This window comes from Anguilla anguilla, chromosome 5 (genome assembly GCF_013347855.1).
Source record: "Anguilla anguilla isolate fAngAng1 chromosome 5, fAngAng1.pri, whole genome shotgun sequence".
Taxonomy (NCBI): Eukaryota; Metazoa; Chordata; class Actinopteri; order Anguilliformes; family Anguillidae; genus Anguilla; species Anguilla anguilla.
The window spans coordinates 61,477,170-61,494,425 of record NC_049205.1 but is presented as its reverse complement, the minus strand read 5'-3'; the positions used below and the strand labels follow the sequence as shown (position 1 = coordinate 61,494,425).

Below are 17,256 nucleotides of genomic sequence, written 5' to 3'. Positions count from 1 at the left end.
TTATTAATTATTCTGAATTATGCTATGTCCTTTGCCTTCTCTTTCATTCAAACAGTATGCCATTAATATAAACCAGAATGGAGTGTAAACTGAAGAAAGAACGAAAAAAAAAACACCAAACACGCAAAGGCTTAAATATCTGTCTTTCACTACACAACAGCAGTTTCTGGTTGCCAATGTCAGGCTGCTAATGGGGGAAACCAGCAGAGTGACATTTAACAACTCAAATACAAGCCGCTTTTGACGCAGACACCCAGAGGTGTGGCTATTCAATATCCACAACGGCCCTGTGTTAAGAAATACCCCCCCCCCCCCCCCCCCCCCTTCACTGTGTGGTCTGTGTTTCATTAATTTCTCATCACTCCGGGCATCGTTATTCAAAGAAAACATCTGCTGTTCCGGATAAGGTATTAGCTTGTAAGCACACACACACACACACACACACAGACCGAGCAACAAAAACATTGTAAACTAAGACACAATTCCCATTTTGTCTGTGCCCCCCCAAAAAAAGATCTTTACCGAACTGATCGTTCTCAGTTGATCTATGCAAAACACGGCTGCCTTTTGAACAGCGCTGCCGCGCGGAGGCGTGATGGAGATATTTGAAGTTGCAGCCTGGATTATTTCATAAATCATTGATGAATTGCGGAGCGGGGAGTATTTCTGGATGCCAGGGTCAGTCGCTAAGAGAACGCGGCGGCATCAAGACCAGACCACTCACTCGGGGGAGACAGACATGTCAGGATTGGCTCAAATGTTGCAGCAGGACCGTTATAAATGCAACATACTGTAGACACTATATGCTGGAGAGAGAGAGAGAAAAACGGTTTTTCGGTGGTTCTCTGTTCGATCACGGAGACTGGTCAATCCATGGTTACGGTGACAGGAAGACATGTACAAATAGGGAGTCACGGAACTCTGTCAATAACTCCGCTTCAAAATTAAAATGAAATAAATGCTAATTAATTTGCACGGTGGCCCGTCAAACATGAAGTAGGCTGAATCCGATTGACTAGCCTACATAACAGCAAAATGCGTCTTTCGGAAATATCCTGGCATCCATCAGATTCTACAGTTTATCAGTGCAATTCAAATTTACCAAAAATTTGATTTCTTAATTTGGTTCTCATTATTTCAGTCGTCTATTTGGTCAACATGTTTGCTTTTTTTCCAGTGTGTTTCAAAATACATCGCAGGCCCGTCTGTTATTGCACCGTAGTTACACGACACATAGGTTACAAGGTGATTAGTTACGAAGCGTCACGTAATTGCATTTTGGCTACGACCGCCCACGGATATTGAGTCATCGTTCCAAGCAAAATGACGACGATGGCTTTCCATTTGCTAGGAAGCGTACGATTTCTATCGTGACACAGAAGGAAAATTATGGGATTCGAATAATGCAAGTATATATGAAAGTCTGTAATTTTCATGCTAATACCGTTCAAATGTATGTGGTACTGTAAACGGGAATGATGCATTTAAATAATCATGGATGTGGTCTACTATATATATATATATATATATATATATATATATATATATATATTTACACACAGACACACATTTATATGCAGGATGGCTATATGTAGCCTAATGTGCATCACTGACCGGGTTCGTGCACGCCAGGGTTGTCGGACATCTCCAGCACGAGCAGTTCCCTCCCTTCGAAGCTTTCGCCGATGGTGTAGATTCGGCTTATGGTGGGACACTGCAGCCACACCGACACCAGCGATTTCCTCAGCTCCTCGTAACGGTGGTACTCGAACGAGATGCCCCCTTCGTCGGCGGAGCTCTTCTCCTCCGCCGCGACGAGGGCTGCCAGCGTCCCGCACACCACCAGGGAAAGGAATAATTTCATTTTAGTTGCTTCTGTTTCGCCGAGTCTATTTTTTTTTTTTCTGGATAAATTCTTATCTGATATCCACAGCCCTCTCCCTCACTCTCTCTCTCTCTGCTTCTGCACCGCTTAATGCGGATGTGCGCTCCGTACCTGTCCACACGCAACTACAGCAGTATTACGTATTGGATACACAGCGCACAAGCGCTCGCTGTGGGTGAAAGGGCGGGGACAGCCCTTGGGGGGCGTGGCTTTACTGTCGCGCGCAAGGAATGATACATGAGCGTATCTGTACCAGAAGAAGAATATGACAAACGAAGATGTGCACTGAAGTTGCACATTTAAAATGTGATGAACCGACAAATTATGAATGACAGTTTGGTGAGTGCTGATTATAATGTATGAGGATATTTTATGGAACATTTCTAAAACTGAATTTCTCAAATAATCAGAATTTTTCCTGTCCCCGAGACAAGATGAAAGCAATGAATCTGGGATGAATTTGATTCATTTTACAGGTCGTTCCAAAAGCAGTGTGTGAGATATTAAATCCCAGTTTCTATGTGATATTTAATGCATACAGTCAGGGTTATATGCCACTTTGTGTGGAGCTAGCACGTTCTCCCCCTGCCTGCATGGGTTTCCTCCAGATGTTCTGGTTTCCTCCCGCACTGCAAAGGCATGCAGGTCAGACTAAACGGGGAGCCTAATTGGCCTGTAGGTTTGAGTGTGTGAGTGAATTGTGTGCATGTGCCCTGCGATGGACAGGCAATCTGTCAAGGGTATATTCCTGCCCATCACCCAATGTATGCTGGGATAGGCTCCAGGCTACCCCCCTCTTTTCCGCCATTGGTAAATATCTCTAAAAAAATTATGGTAAAATGCATCAGATTATTGTTTTAAGCATACATGCCAATGAACAAAATGTAAATTCTGCACATATTTAAGGAAGTATTTCATCACAGAGTGAGTATGTCAATGTGTGGAATATCAAGTGACGGAAAAAATGTTGATATTCTATTTATGTTGACTTTCATATTTACTATTACTTTCTTAATCTTCCCCGACCCCCTACGGTGTCACCAGAACCCTCATCACCAGTGCCACCACCACCTGGTCACTTTGGCGTTTTCTACCTTCGTTTCGTTATATACCTGTCCCATACTGCGTAACGGGCCTGCATAACCCCCCTGTTTGCGCTGCATTTTAACTGTTTAAATCTGTTCACCACAAGGTCGTGTAGCGTGAGTAAACTGTCAGACGACATTATACAGTAGTCTGTGGATGTAGGCTTTTCAAAGCCTCTGTGAAACTATCCTCCCATTGGTCGTCTCCCACCCTGCAGTAAATCCAGTCCTGCAAAGCATGACCACTGGTCCACAGGGACACAGCCGCCCCCCCCCTCGCCGAGTTTTCGGAATATGTCTGAACAGCAGCTGAAACAGCAGCTAATGCAAGTCGGGGAACGGTTAAAAAAAAAGGAGGCGCCTTTCATCCGTTTGCAGCACTTCTGTGAAACGCGCCACCAGGGCTGTGTGCGGAGTTGTGATTACAGTCGCTGGGAGAGAGAACAAAACACAACCGTAAAAAATGCTGCCGGTTCAGAAAGACTAGCTATTTCTTTTCTTTATTTATTAATTTGTTTTTTAACTTGTAGAGGCCTACTGACATAGCACATTTACAGGCGGCCATTTGTCTTCACTGTAAGGAAGCACGAAGTTCCGGAACACTGCCAACATTAATAAAATACACGGTAGTCTCTACCTACGACAGCATAAAGCCTGTAGATGCTTGTGCAGTAATGCAGAGACTAAATTATGTATTTTACTTTACATTTGTTCACAAGCTACAAAACCGTTTTTAATGGTTCACCCTGTGGGGGGGGGAAAAGCACACTCTGATACGCTTAGTTCATCTTTCAGCTAGAATTTTATTTGTATGAAATGCAAAGACAAAGAATGATTTGTCCCGATTCTAGAATGTGTCTGTGTCTGTGTCTGTGTGTGAGTTCTATTAGTACATATGTAGCACACTGAGGTCACTTCAAAGGTATCACCCAAACAAGTATGAAATCTACATTTGTATGAAAGGGGCTTCCTACTTATTTTCAGATGTGGCAGATGTTCACCATACAGCATTTGCTACTGTTCTTATTGACCCTTTAAGGTATATAAGATATTTGATTGGAATGTTCTTAACTGAACATTCCAATTCTGATGCAACAATCACTACTGGCAATCGAAAGCAGTGGAGTTCTAGAACGCTGACATAGAGTTTTGCAGAACCATTCCAAAAAAACCTGCTCTTCAAAGGGTCGAACAGAAAATGGGGGCAAAGTGTTATATACTGTAGTTTTCAAATGAAACATCCCATATATCATCTCTTCCGCTTCCACTGACATTTCAGAAGCCCAGATGCACCCTGTGCCCATACAAAACAATTTCAGTCTTTGTCCAGTAAGGGCCAATAATACACTGTCTTGTTCATATTGAAAAAATAAACTTGCTTGATGTCCTTTACAGCTTTGCAGAGTTTCATTTGTACAACTTTCTAATATCAACAAAAATGCTATTTCAGTTTAACATACTTTAACATGCTATGTCCATGCAATTTTATCCAATGGTATTCTGAACATTTATACAAATTTGTCATAAAGAAGAGGGAAATCCGGCAAAAAAAAAGGCTCCATATTTTTAAACAGATTTGTGTTCCAGCAATCTTTAGCTGGTAGATTATTTTCAAGATATTTCAGGTATAAAAAAACTAATACAAAGCTAATGTCTGAGCAAAATAAAAGGAAATAGTAGTGTTTAAGTCTGACATATGATATGTAAAGTGCTCTGCAAAATGCAATTTATTACCCTTTATAAAAGTGTTCAGACATATATACAGTGAGTGAGTTTCATGTAAAGCACATTTTGGTCTTTAATTTGTCCTGTACGCACAACTGATAATCATGACTTTCCATTTGCTGATTTCCGTCGTGATGCCTGAACCGTGTGAGCTCACTGCAGAAAGGGAGAGCGATGTTTTTCTTCAAAGAAAGGCACTCTGGGTAATTTATTTCGGAGAAGAATTATAATTGCATGCCGACGGAAATCTCACCAGGGAATCTAATACATTTTTATAATTATTACATGTTGCAGCTACTTCCATGGTAATATCAGAACACTGCGCCACAGATCCTGCCAATAGTAAATCTGCAATAAGTAGCCATTAGAGTCCAGCAGCAAAAGGGATTTGTTTTGCACACGGCTCAAACCTAAAACTAAAACGCTAATGATGATAATCGGTCAAATTAACGATGATGCACCGCGAAAAGATGAATTAAGAATGCTAAAGTCTGGAAAATTTCCCCGTACTAAATCCCAACATGACTTTGGCCTCCATTCAATCTAAACCACCGCGTGCTGTCTTTTTTCCAGCAAGTCGCTTTTTTCTTACGCAGCGCGCTTCTAGGTTTCAGCAACCGCCAAAACCGCGCGTGGGCGTCACGTTGCATAAGTATCGGAGACAACAAACGTTTGCGTACATTATAAGTCAAAGCGCCGTGTCGGGATTTAACGAGGGCCTTCTCTTTCTTTTTATTCGTGCCGCGTTCACTGTTCACGGGACCGAACTGAACAGAACCAGAGATGAGAGAGAAAGAGAGGGGCGTGGGAAAAAAACAAACCGCAAAAAACAACGAAGCTTCCCCATTACTTCACTGCTCCTTCTTCAGATCCTGCTTGTGCTGGTGGTGCTTGTATTGCGAATCCGTGCCCAAGAGCTTATCCCACCAGGTAAACGTGGAGGCGTAGTTTCCCACGAAGTTCATATGGTGGAAGTCGTGGAAGCGAGCCCCAGCGTAGAAGGGAATTATGTGCAGCGGGTTCAGAGGGATGTCGTAACCGCTGAGGAGAGAAAAGGAAAGGATCCCCTGAGGAGGAGCCTGACAAATTGCACTCACTCTATGGTTTGCTCATTACAGCTGACTGCTTCGCACTGCCCCCTGGTGGTTCACATACATCACTACACCCAGACAGGGTCTGTATTTTGACTAGGCCCATTACCAGGACCAGTGCCAAGCCAAACCATTTAAAATACTCTAAGGCCTTTCAACAGAAGTGTAAAACGAGAAGCTAGTAATGAAATTTGGCTATTTGTAAACTAGAAATAATACAATTTTTTTTAGGTGGGGTAAATATTCTGCGCGTTCAGTGCATGCAATGGTTTTAAACAAAGATACATATCTGTATCTATATCCCACATTCCAGAGTGGGACCACATGTTATCTGTTGAAGAGGTGAAATAACACTGGACATTTTAACTGCTCCCCCATGCGTCCCCCCCGGGACCCCCCCCCCCAGGCGTACCTGTGGACGTCGATGGTCTCCAGCAGACGGATGGTGACCCAGGCCCACAGCAGAGTCACGTGGTTGCAGAAGATCATGATCCCGATGAAGAACCCCGCCCCGAGGATGATGGTCTCCGCCGGGTGGGCGTACTCTGCCTGCATTCCGAAGGGAGACTGCGGGGGGGGGGGGGGGGGGGGGGGGGGGCGGGGAACAGCCAAAACAAAATTTAAACAAAGGGGCAGCACGTGACACGTGACTTTCATCCCACTCTTCCTTCACTGGGTCCAGCACTTACTGTGCCTCGTATCATTGTCTTGATGTTGCAGCTTGTAATACCTCCGAGTTTGACTTAGCATAGGTTAGGTCAGAGTAATGTTCACTGTGTGAACTGGACTCAATGTGTTCATAATGTGTTCATGGCTATGAATAACTGTACAAAATGAGTATTGTACCGTATTGGACCTGTGTTTTGTAGTTGTTCCAATGACCTTCGGTATGGACTTATTGTATGTCGCTTTGGATAAAAGCGTCTGCCAAATAAATGTAATGTAATGTAACGGACCCTCAAGTGAATTATCTTTAGACCTTTACTGCCATGAATTTCCCAAAGCACTTGGCAGTAAGACGCATCTTCTTTTAAATTTTCGACTGTGATTTACTCGGTTAAAATGTCATACTGTAAATTACTGCAGAAAAGGGAGTGCAGAGGCTGAAGTTCAGGTCTGTCTGGTTAATGATGTCACAGAGGACATTACTCTAAACGTTTTTTTGTTGCCCTTCACCATGACTAATGCTTCTCTTTTACAAAAAAAGAGAAGATATTCCTGCTATTGTACCTCTTATAAGCGTTCAAGATCAGTTTGGTTCCTTGAATACTGAAATTTGGCAGGACCTTTTGGCTGGACCTGGACACAAGGTCTTTGCAATCTCAAACAAGTTGCAAAGACCACATGTCCACTTCCTATTGGCCACATTTGAGCTGCATGAAGATGGGAAAACCATGGTTGGGGAGACGGGGGGGCGGGGAGGGGGGGGAGCGGTACTCACAGTGAACTCGTGGTGGACCTTGTGGATGTACTTGTAGACCCTCCTGTGGTGCAGGAGTCGGTGGAGGAAGTAGTGCCAGGTGTCCTCCACCACTGCGCAGCCGAAGCACTGTGCCAGCAGGTAGGGCCTGAGGTGCAGGTGAGAGCATTACCCACAGGTGCACCAGGAGGGCCGTATCTGTTTCTGTGTTTCACGCTCAATTATTTAATCAGCTCAATCATTTACTAACTGATATTCTAGCTGCAGCTGAAGACTGTTCCTGTGTCCCAACATGAAACATGTTATTGTGGCCTAATCTATGATTAAACCAGTGTAAGTGTGTTGAGCTAAATAGCCCATTTGGCCAGTGTAACGGGTGACACATAAAATGGAATGGTAAATGGACTGCATTTATATAGCGCTTTAATCCAAAGCGCTTTACAATGATATCTCTCATTCACACACACACACGGTGAAAGGCTGCCATGCAAGGTACCAATCAACTCATTGGGAGCAATAAGGGATTAGGTGTCTTGCTCAGGGACACTTTGACACTCCCAGGGCGGGGGATCGAACCGGCAACCCTCCGACTGCCAGACAACCACTCTTACCTCCTGAGCTATGTCGCCCCTATAAACCTGCGTACACACCGGATGTACCGGAATGGAATTTGGAAGACCCGGCACAACCAATCACTCTCCACTTCTCAGACCGCTGCTCTGTGTTACATGCCCATTGTACTTTATGATGCCAGCAAGACTTCACTATCAGCCAAAAACTGCACTGCACTGAATGTGCAGCAATGCAGTGATGCAGCTAAAATATCTGATTTCATAAATAACATATTTGCACATTTGAATACTCGGCTGAGTAGTGCTGTTAAATATTTTTATTACTTGAAATACCACAGTAAAGAAAACACCCAGCAGAACAACAATTTACATTTAGATATTTTTGTTCTGCAAGCACAGTTTTCTTCTCCAATAAATGTATTTTCACAAAAACACTTTTTTTTTTGTTTGCTGAGCTGGCAGTATTTACTTGCTCTGTTAACTTTATTAGCTCACCCTTGACCAGGTAGATGACAAGCTGAGTCTACGCTGCCTGGCTCTCAGTACTACACTGGCTCTCAGAACTACACTTCCCATTGTACTACTACAATTTCCTGATCTACACACTTGTGTTTGCTTATATCCAAGTTGCCCTGGATAAGTCCTGCTTAAATACCATTGATGTGGTGTCATGAGTGGATAATATTTAAGCTGTGTAGGTGTTAGACAGCTGCATTCTGCTGAGCCAGGAAGTAAAAAACAAAGAAAGGCCACCATGATATGAGCTGCAGCCAGCGAGATGGTGCCTGTGTAGTATAATGGGTAGGGTGCGGGTCTTGTAACATAAAGGTCACAGGTTCGATTCCCGGGAGGGACACTGCCGTTGTACCCTTGAGCAAGGTACTTAACCTGCATTGCTTCAGTATACATCCAGCTGTATAATTGAATACAATGTAAATGATATGTATAAGTTGTGTAAGTCGCTCTGCGTAAGAGCGTCTGCTAAATGCCTGTAATGCAATGGTGCCCGGTAAGTACCATCTGGGCATGGAGTCCCAGTCGTAGGGGATGGAGAAGAACTCGGTGAAGTGGTACGTCCCGCAGATCAAGGGCAGCTGAATACAGAAGTGATTGAAGAGCAGCACCTTGAAGCACTTCCACTGCTTCTCCCACGTCTCAGGTTTGTCCTGTAAAAAAAACAAATAAAAATTGTAATAATAATAATGGAAAAAAACACCTTCAAGAGAAGTGAAAGGAGAAAACTGTGTCAGGAGTGGCACAGACTATTGCAGTACCGTGTAGTTTTTATTATTTTAGTTGAAAAAAAAGATTACAGCAATAACCATTGAAACTCCAGCCTATAAAAATAAGAGACTGATAGGTTCCCTGTTTTAGTAACTATGTAGTACTATATATATATTAGACTGTATGTAGTGTATTGTGTTTCCTTTCCCTACCATGCTGTGTCTGTAGTTTGTATGCCTGTATGTCTAGCACCTCTGTAGTGTGTCTCCGTATAACACCTCTAGTGTCTGCAGCAAGGAGGTCACATTCCTATGCTAAATGGCTGCGAGGGTCCACAGGAAGGGACAAGACCATTTGTCTCCGGTCCACCACTTAACTCAACCTTTTGATGTGTATGAATGAAAACTGTATATCTAGACACCACACAGTGTGATGGGCAGAGATTCTCTCCCTTGCGCATTGAATTAAACCACAAATCCTCTGAGGAAACTTTGTCAGCGTGTTCTTCATCGTCCTGCATTTGACTCCACGAATAAGGGCAAAATATCCTAACAAGACCAAACAGCAAAGATATTATTTCAATGACGAGTCGAATGTGGATGGTATCAGTTGAGCAAAATACAAAAATGGAGTCCAGATAATGTTAACTGGTCCTGTTAGCTAATGTTCAGTGGTCTGAATGGTAAACTATTTAAGGTACATGCTTACTCTTCAATAAAAAGGCCAATTACAGTGTTAAAAATGATAGAACCAGGGATTTTGATGAACACAGTGTTTTCTAGAAGAATCCCCACCTGCTGTATTTTGTATTTCTGCATGAAGGGTAAGAACTGGAAGATAAATCCGGGGAGACAGAAGACGAAGTAGATGAACTCGTGGACGAAGAGGGAGCCCCACGTGGCGATCTGGAACTTGGTGTAGTTGTCCATCATGTAGTCCCAGGCGTCCTTCATGGGCTCCTGCAGTGGATTGGCCGGTAGCAGCGAGTCAACGTACTCCACGGCCAGATAGGCGGTGCCCAGGATATCAGCTGTGTGGTTCACCTCCATCGCGGCTCCGGTTATACCGACAGATCGCCCGGCTCCGTTGACTGCAAAAGTTAACAATTGCTTTAAGTACCGCATTACATTATTACATTACAGGCATTTAGCAGACGCTCTTATCCAGAGCGACGTACAACAAGTGCATGAGTTCAAGGTGCAGAGGTGCAAAAGAAACGCACTAGAGTGAAGTAAAGATCGTAGTGCCAGAAGTGACCACATAGATCTGGACTCCAACCCTGTAGGGTAACCTGTTCAGCAAACAAACAAACAATCCTGCCAAGTACAAACTAGCACTGAAATCACATTTGCCTGATCAGAATCAGACAAAAACAATCCTGCCAAATAAAAACTAACGTGATCGTATTACTGCGTAATAACAACACGCAGCAACAGTACAACAAATAAACTATTGCTCTAAAAATTAGAATAATCATCATAATTAATTGGAAATTACATCAGCACGGGATCATTTCTTTTGTTCTTTATTTCACTTTCTTTAACGTCTTTAACTTACTTAGTTTTTCATTATTACTATTAACATAAGATAATAATAGTAATAGGCCTAATCATATGAAGGAAGGAAGAAGGAAACTTTTACAAGAAAGTGCCTTTTACAGTTAGTGGCTGAAGTGGCAAAATGCACAGCTAGATAAATTAATGAAACACATGACTATAATGCTTGGTTTTGATGGTAGTGCGTCTTTTGAGTATTAACAAATAAAAGCAGAAATCATAAACGCAATTTTCGCTCTTATGTAATATGTTCATACATTATAAATGCCATTTGAAACATGAACAACTAGACATAGTGCGATTTCACACCATGCAGCACATCTAGATCGAATACTGCGTGCACACATTCTAGAGCCAATATTTTAAATATCTAATTATATCAACAGTACCTCACGCATCTGTAGCTAGTCCACTTTAAAAGAAGGTATCACTGAAATTCTAGCCAGCTGGCGGATAATACTGTACATTGTTGAATTGGCGACTCACCACTTTGATGCGTATTAAAAAGTCGCATTTAGTTCAGATAATAAAATACGACATTTTCAATTTGCACCTTCTAAACACTTTTCGAATCGCCTTATATAAAAAAGCAAATGTTACGATGCAACGCCAGCCAGATGTAACTGTTCCTGGTCATCAATAATAGAATCACCCGGTTTCATAACTTTGCTTCGCAATGCTAGTTAGACGACTCGTTTGCCTCTCGCTCGATCGCCAGAAATCTTAACATGTAACGTTTATGTCAAATAAATACCAGCTATAAATATACATTATGTTGTTCAGAAATCTTTCCTGATTCTGACATCCCAAAAGCAAGCAACAACTCACCTTAGCAGAGAGAAGTCTCTACCTGTTCCGCACACCGTCGTTCTATGCAGGACATGTACAGGAACGATCCCAACGGCGATTGGCCAAAGAAAAAGGAGACTGACGTCAACGCGCACAGCTCACGCAGCGATTGGCGAACCGTATGGAGTGATTATAGTAAGACGGTGAGTTTCTGGAGCAACGTCCAATGGATGCGCTGAACGCCAGGCCTGATCCTCACAACCAACAAAGCGTGCTATTGAACAGGCTTGCGTAACGCCGGAGTATTTTATATGCATTTGGGGGCGTGTTCGATTCCCTCTCCGATGTGCACCACCGCACGAATGATGATCCTAAGATATAAAAATTACCCGTATAGACCGGTATATTTCCACTGCACTGATTAATTTCCTCCCAATTGCACTGTGACTGAGTGAAGACCGCAATGAGTAAATATTGCATACAAGAGCATTGCTTGTTTGAAAGTTTGAAAGTTGCCACCACAGAGAAGAAAAAAAAAAACTCCAGCTGCTCATTTGCTGAAACAGAGAAACTACAGATCTAAATTCAAGAAACATTTGTTATTATTGGTAATACTACTGCTACTACTACCACTGCTAATATTATTATTATTATTATTATTATTAAAACAATGAAATAGCCTACATGTAAATAATAAGTTATTAAAAAGTAACTAAAAAACAAATAGATTCCCTTGGTCTGCTATAGTTTTATTAATCAATAATAATTTAGATTAATTACTTTCTCTTCCCTCTCTATGTGCAAGTCTTCAGAAGGAACACAGAAATAAGGCTTGGACATTTCCTAAAATACAGTACAGTCAGTCATTTCCCATCAATCACTCTTATGTAGTGCAATTACTGTTTCTCCTGAACTTAATGTAAGCAATTGAGTACTGAGGACATCTGACGTGAATATTCCACAATAAAGGATAAAGGCCATTTGAATATGTTGTGAATGACAAATACTAAATATTAGATACTGTCAGCTAAATATGATAAGTTACATTCATATTCATATATATATATGCATATATATGTGTGTGTGTGTGTTTCAAAATAAAATATTTATGTCAACATTTATGCAAATTACTGCATTACTGTAAACTTCGTGTAAGAACGTTTCCAATAACATTTTGCCATTCACCGTTTCTTTCTTATCTGTATTTGTTCATGGCTGTCTCCTGATGCTAATCACATGAACAGGACTGCGCATAAAATTTACGAATCCCACGTCGGTTTTTCGTGGGGAACATTTTTAAAAACAAAAGTAAGAATGATTTAGGGTTTTAGTTTTGTGAACGAGGCCCCGTTCGGTCCCATGGCAGCGTCACTGGGTTTTCTGCTGCGCTGCCCTCTGCTGGAAGTCTTTGTACTGCACATTTGTCCCGAAGAGCTTGTCCCACCAGGTGAAGCAGGAGGAGTAGTTCCCCTCGAAGTTCATGTGGTGGAAGTCGTGGAACTGGGTCCCGGCGTAGAAGGGAATGATGTGCATCGGGTTCACTGGCGGGTCATATCCGCTAGGGGGCGCAGAGATCAGCATGAACATCACAAACAGCGACACTGCCCGCCAGACGGGTGGCACAGCCTCAAGCCGTACATCGAGCTCCCCGATGGGGTTGCAGGTTTGACGCCACACCATGATACACCCTTCTCTATCTGTTACCCTCACTGCTTTCCCCCTGCCTGAATAAAGGAAATAAATAAATAAAATATTTCAAACTGTAATCGCACAAATAGCCAGCAATAGGATGCTATGCTTTCTTGAACACACAAAATGAGTGGAGTTACCATCATTGACTCCTTGACTTGAACCAATCAGTGTCCTGTTATTGGAGAACAAGGCATTTTGATTGTTTTATATGGGTACAGGACTTATACTGCAGCACATAGGAGCTTTGCTGATAATGGATTTCACACCCATCTTCCTGTCCATAGGGTATCCCCTAGAGATTCACTGACTTTTACTGGACCAAGATTCTCACAGTGAAAGAAAAAAAAAACCACACTATGACACTAAGACAAAAAACTAATGCTAAAAATAGTTACGTGAAAAGGTGAAATAACTTCCTGCTGAGCACTGTCAGAATTCCGTAACAAAGAGTACTTTTTCCACAAATATGTCGTGGTAACTTTGAATTCTCCTTCTAGCTTGACAGCAGCTGTGTATTTTGCATTTATTTTGAAAAAAAAAAAACTTTTCTTGAATAAAGTCAAGGCCTCCTGCAGTCTGTTACCTGTCCCTGTCTTCTTGTGATGTCTCAGCTCACCAAACTCCAAGAAAAATGTAAGCACAATGGCTTCAACAACACATCCAAAAAAAAGTTTGAAGCAAATTTAATGGCGGGGAAATAATGGGGGCTACATTTAGGAAACTCATGAAATTGAAAGACTGCAGACAAGAGCACATCTTTGAGCTCAAAGGCCTGTGATATTGACTTGCTGTTGAGTCTCCACATGTGTTTTCACAGCAAAGTTCTCAGTGCTAAATCTGCTGATATGTCTAACATGGCCACATCTACTGTATTACAGTAAAATGCACTCTTAGCAGAACTGTTTCTATGCTCTGAATTTAGCTGTGTTGGGTTGCGCATCAATGGCATACAACGAAACACTAAACAGGTCTCCCTGAATTCAACAGTCTGTCTACCCCCTGCCCTGAAATCAGATCGTTATCCATTACCCAAAACAAAATGAAGTAGCTGCTACTTATGCAGAGGTACCAACAGTGCAACCCCACAAAGCAAACAGTTCTGTATTATAAACTCATGATTGCACATAATTACCTTTAATGAAGCAAAACAATTTGATTGCTTGCAACAGGGATTCAGTCATTCTGGTACATTAATTTGCTGTCACAGTACACATTGTATTTAATGAGTTTTATGTTTACTTCTTTTTTTGGTTCCTAAGTGTTCTGTAAAAATCAACAGACGCAGGAAATTATTAGAAAATAAAATCGCAAATAAATTCCACCATTTAAGCAAACTTCTTTGGGACCAATTGTGTATATATGGTTGCTATATCATCATTGTGTTTGGAATCATAATTTACAAACAAATTTAAAATATGTGCTGGATTTCTGGATCTCCCACAGTAAACCTGTAGTACCCCAATAGTCAAATAGGACTTCTATTCTTTAAACAAAAACTCTTCCTGCATTGTGTTGAGGCCTTGCTGGTGTAGCAACGATCAATTAAAAGGAACATCGACCAAAAAGGATGGAGATAAAAAGGAAAACTAGGCTGAGGCGGTACCTGTGGATGTCAACGGTTTCCAGCAGACGGAACAGAAGCCAGATCCACAGCAGAGCCAGGTGACTGCGGAACACCATGGGGCCAATCAGGAAGCCAGCTCCCAGAACAACGGTCTCCAGAGGGTGTGCGTACTCCGCCTGCATGCCAAAAGGAGCCTAGCAGAAAAAGAAAAGAAAAAAAAAAAAACTTTTTCGTTTTATTTCCGTTTAACTAAATCCCAAATGAGACCTTCACTTGGTTCATTTATTCTTCTGCAGTTATGGCTTTATGAACTTCATTATGGGCGGGGCTACAGTGTGCTGTCCAATCACTGACCCGCGTGAACTGGTAAAAAAATACGGGTCGCCATAGCGAAACACCACGATTGGGTCAAATCAGCATGACCCATTTCACAGAGCCCTATGCTCTCACCATTCCAAACATGCGGCAACTGAAGAAAAAAAATCGCTAACTGGCGTGAAGAATTTCCAAACACCTGCTGCGTAATAAATGCAAAGGCAACGCAGTGCAAATCGGCAGCTGGTTTAAAGAGAGGCTCGCTCAGTGAACTGCGGAGGTGGTGTGGTATTACTCACAGTGAACTCGTGGTGGACCTTGTGGATGTGCCTGTAGATTCTCTTGTGATGGAGGAGTCGGTGCGTGAAGTAAAACCAGGTGTCATCCATGACTGCGCAGCTGTAGCACTGCACCACCAGGTAGGGCCTTGGGAGAGAGACACGGGCAACTATCCAGCTGTGTAATCGCACTGTACAAACAATCTGTGTAATTCACCCTGGATAAGTGCGTATGCCAAATTGTGAAATTAAATGACTTCACTGCTGTAGCACAACATTGCAATCACTTGCCCTGGAGGGGGCGCTGTTTCTGCAGATTTAACTCCGGTCCTGGAGGACTGCAACATCTGCATGTGTTTGTGTCTCCCTTTTAATCAGTAGCCAATTTAGGCTTTAGAAAAAAAGGTGTGTGTGGATTCATTATCCAATAATTAATGACACACGTACCAAAACACATTAAAAACCTGCGTGTGCTGCAGCCCTCCAGAATTTTGAGTTTGAGATCTTGGCCATAAATTATGGCAGGGGAGTATAAACTGAAAGGAGGCAGTGGCAGTACCATCGGGGCATGGACTCCCAGTCGTACGGAATGCCAAAGAGCTCGGTGAAGTGGTAGGCACCGCAGATCAAGGGAATCTGCACGAAGAAGTGAGAGAGCAGCAGCATCTTCAGGCACTTCCACTGCTTTTCCCACGTCTCCGGTTTATCCTGTACAAACACAACATAATCACGAGAAGTGGCAAATTAATGAAGAACACACTGGCCCTGTATACGTGCCAAGCATAACTGTGTGGCAGACAGTATCGTGTATTAGTAAAAAACAAAACAATAAACAAAGAGAATCGCAGCTAAAATATAACATACCAAATAGATCTACATAACAACAGGTCAAATGACGAAAATGAAAATTGATACCAGTGAAACAAGCTGAAGTAGTAATTCAGAATTCTCAATCATACCCCAAAAAAATCTCATTTGAAGGTGTTAGCAAAAATAGCTGGCATATGGTATAGAGAGAAAAAAGGTATGCCTGTTTAAAAATGCATAGAGACATGCCAACAGACACTTACACACACACACACACACACCCTCACACTCATGAGCATTAATTCCGGCGAAACACCTACCTGCTGTATTTTGTACTTCCTCATGAACGGCAGGAACTGGGAGAAGAAGAAGGGCAGGCAGACGGCGAAGTAGACGAGCTCGTGGAGGAGGACCGAGCCGCACGTGGCCACCTGGAACCTGGAGTAGTTCTCCAGCATGTGGTTCCAGGCGCTCCGGACGGACGCCTGCATGGGGATCGGCGGTATCAGAGAGTCCAGGTACTCCACCGCCAGGTAGGCGGAGCCCAGGATGTCACCTGCGTGGCTCACCTGCATCACGGCTCTGAATAATCCCACGGGCCTTCTGGGTACTGTACCTGCCACAGCAACAATCACACCGCTTTTAGTGCTACTTTTTTTATATAAGAATACATATGTTTATAGACTTTTTTCTAAATATTTATTTTGTATTTTTATTTAAATCTTATCTTTTATCGTCTCATTGTTTTTTCTTCTTATTTTTCCCCCTTTTAATACACTGTAATCTGTTTTCATGTCCTCTGGAAAGGACGTTTTCCCTGGATAGGACACGCGCTAAAAATAAACTTGCCTTGTCTTGGCAACACACAAGTGCCAAACTAACGTGAAGGAGGCAGCACAGTTTTCTTTTTGCTAACAAGCCCTGGGCCGTACGCTTATAATCTACACAGTTTACATTCACACAGTATACATCCTTTACAGTTCCAGCATCTGAAGATTTTCTTACCTTAGTGTTACAAAGCTAACATTCATATTATATCCTTCATAATACCGGCATCTGAGTATGTTCTTACCTTAGTGGAGAGAGTACTATCTGAACACCAGTTTTCTGCGTGGGACTAGAACACAGAAATGGCAAAAACAAGGGACTGGCTGGAGAAATAAGAGACTGACGTCAAAAAGGTCAAAGGTCACAGCTAATGCACAAACAGGCGAGCAGTGTGGTGAGATTATGAGATTTGAGTGACCAGCAGA

At 42.5% G+C, this 17,256-nt stretch overlaps 3 protein-coding genes across 5 annotated transcripts in view; all 3 read right to left on the bottom strand.

Annotated features, from left to right (window-relative positions):
* The window catches only part of cpe (carboxypeptidase E), a 31,375-nt gene extending 29,330 nt beyond the window's left edge, over positions 1–2,045 (bottom strand). Inside the window, exon 1 of the mRNA XM_035419982.1 lies at positions 1,615–2,045. Within this exon, the coding sequence (XP_035275873.1) occupies positions 1,615–1,864 (250 nt within the window). The 5' untranslated portion in view covers positions 1,865–2,045. The remainder of the gene's footprint in view (positions 1–1,614) is intronic.
* Positions 2,046–5,112: 3,067 nt separating this feature from the next.
* LOC118226680 (methylsterol monooxygenase 1) lies at positions 5,113–11,530 on the bottom strand. The gene is made up of 6 exons (XM_035416440.1): positions 11,387–11,530; positions 9,797–10,092; positions 8,796–8,944; positions 7,228–7,354; positions 6,199–6,353; positions 5,113–5,736 (listed from the first exon to the last, which is right to left on the bottom strand). Exons 2-6 carry the CDS (start codon positions 10,049–10,051, stop codon positions 5,547–5,549), a joined length of 876 nt encoding a protein of 291 aa, XP_035272331.1. The 5' UTR covers positions 10,052–10,092; positions 11,387–11,530; the 3' UTR covers positions 5,113–5,546.
* A 502-nt stretch (positions 11,531–12,032) lies between these two features.
* On the bottom strand, positions 12,033–17,111 carry LOC118228243 (methylsterol monooxygenase 1-like). 3 transcript variants are annotated; one of them, XM_035419601.1, is made up of 6 exons: positions 17,076–17,111; positions 16,324–16,619; positions 15,756–15,904; positions 15,218–15,344; positions 14,643–14,797; positions 12,033–12,905 (listed from the first exon to the last, which is right to left on the bottom strand). In XM_035419601.1, the coding sequence occupies exons 2-6, from the start codon at positions 16,576–16,578 to the stop codon at positions 12,716–12,718; spliced, it is 876 nt and encodes a 291-aa protein (XP_035275492.1). In that variant the 5' UTR covers positions 16,579–16,619; positions 17,076–17,111; the 3' UTR covers positions 12,033–12,715. The 3 variants fall into 3 exon arrangements, with proteins under 3 accessions (XP_035275492.1, XP_035275493.1, XP_035275494.1); XM_035419602.1 differs by lacking the exon at positions 17,076–17,111 and having other exon boundaries at positions 16,324–16,691; XM_035419603.1 differs by lacking the exon at positions 12,033–12,905 and having other exon boundaries at positions 14,468–14,797.
* Positions 17,112–17,256: the final 145 nt, after the last annotated feature.

Bases quoted from the DNA above. Each gene is read 5' to 3' on its own strand.
- LOC118228243 (XM_035419601.1), bottom strand. From the start codon at position 16,578: ATGCAGGTGAGCCACGCAGGTGACATCCTGGGCTCCGCCTACCTGGCG. The intron at 15,905-16,323 runs GTAGGTGTTTCG...GTGTTTGTACAG, and splicing joins GGAAGTACAAAATACAGCAG to GATAAACCGGAGACGTGGGA. The intron at 14,798-15,217 runs GTGAGTAATACC...TTTTTCTGCTAG, and splicing joins AGGTCCACCACGAGTTCACT to GCTCCTTTTGGCATGCAGGC.
- LOC118226680 (XM_035416440.1), bottom strand. From the start codon at position 10,051: ATGGAGGTGAACCACACAGCTGATATCCTGGGCACCGCCTATCTGGCC. The intron at 6,354-7,227 runs GTGAGTACCGCT...CCCCCCCCGCAG, and splicing joins AGGTCCACCACGAGTTCACT to TCTCCCTTCGGAATGCAGGC. The intron at 5,737-6,198 runs GTACGCCTGGGG...TTCTCTCCTCAG, and splicing joins GAGACCATCGACGTCCACAG to CGGTTACGACATCCCTCTGA.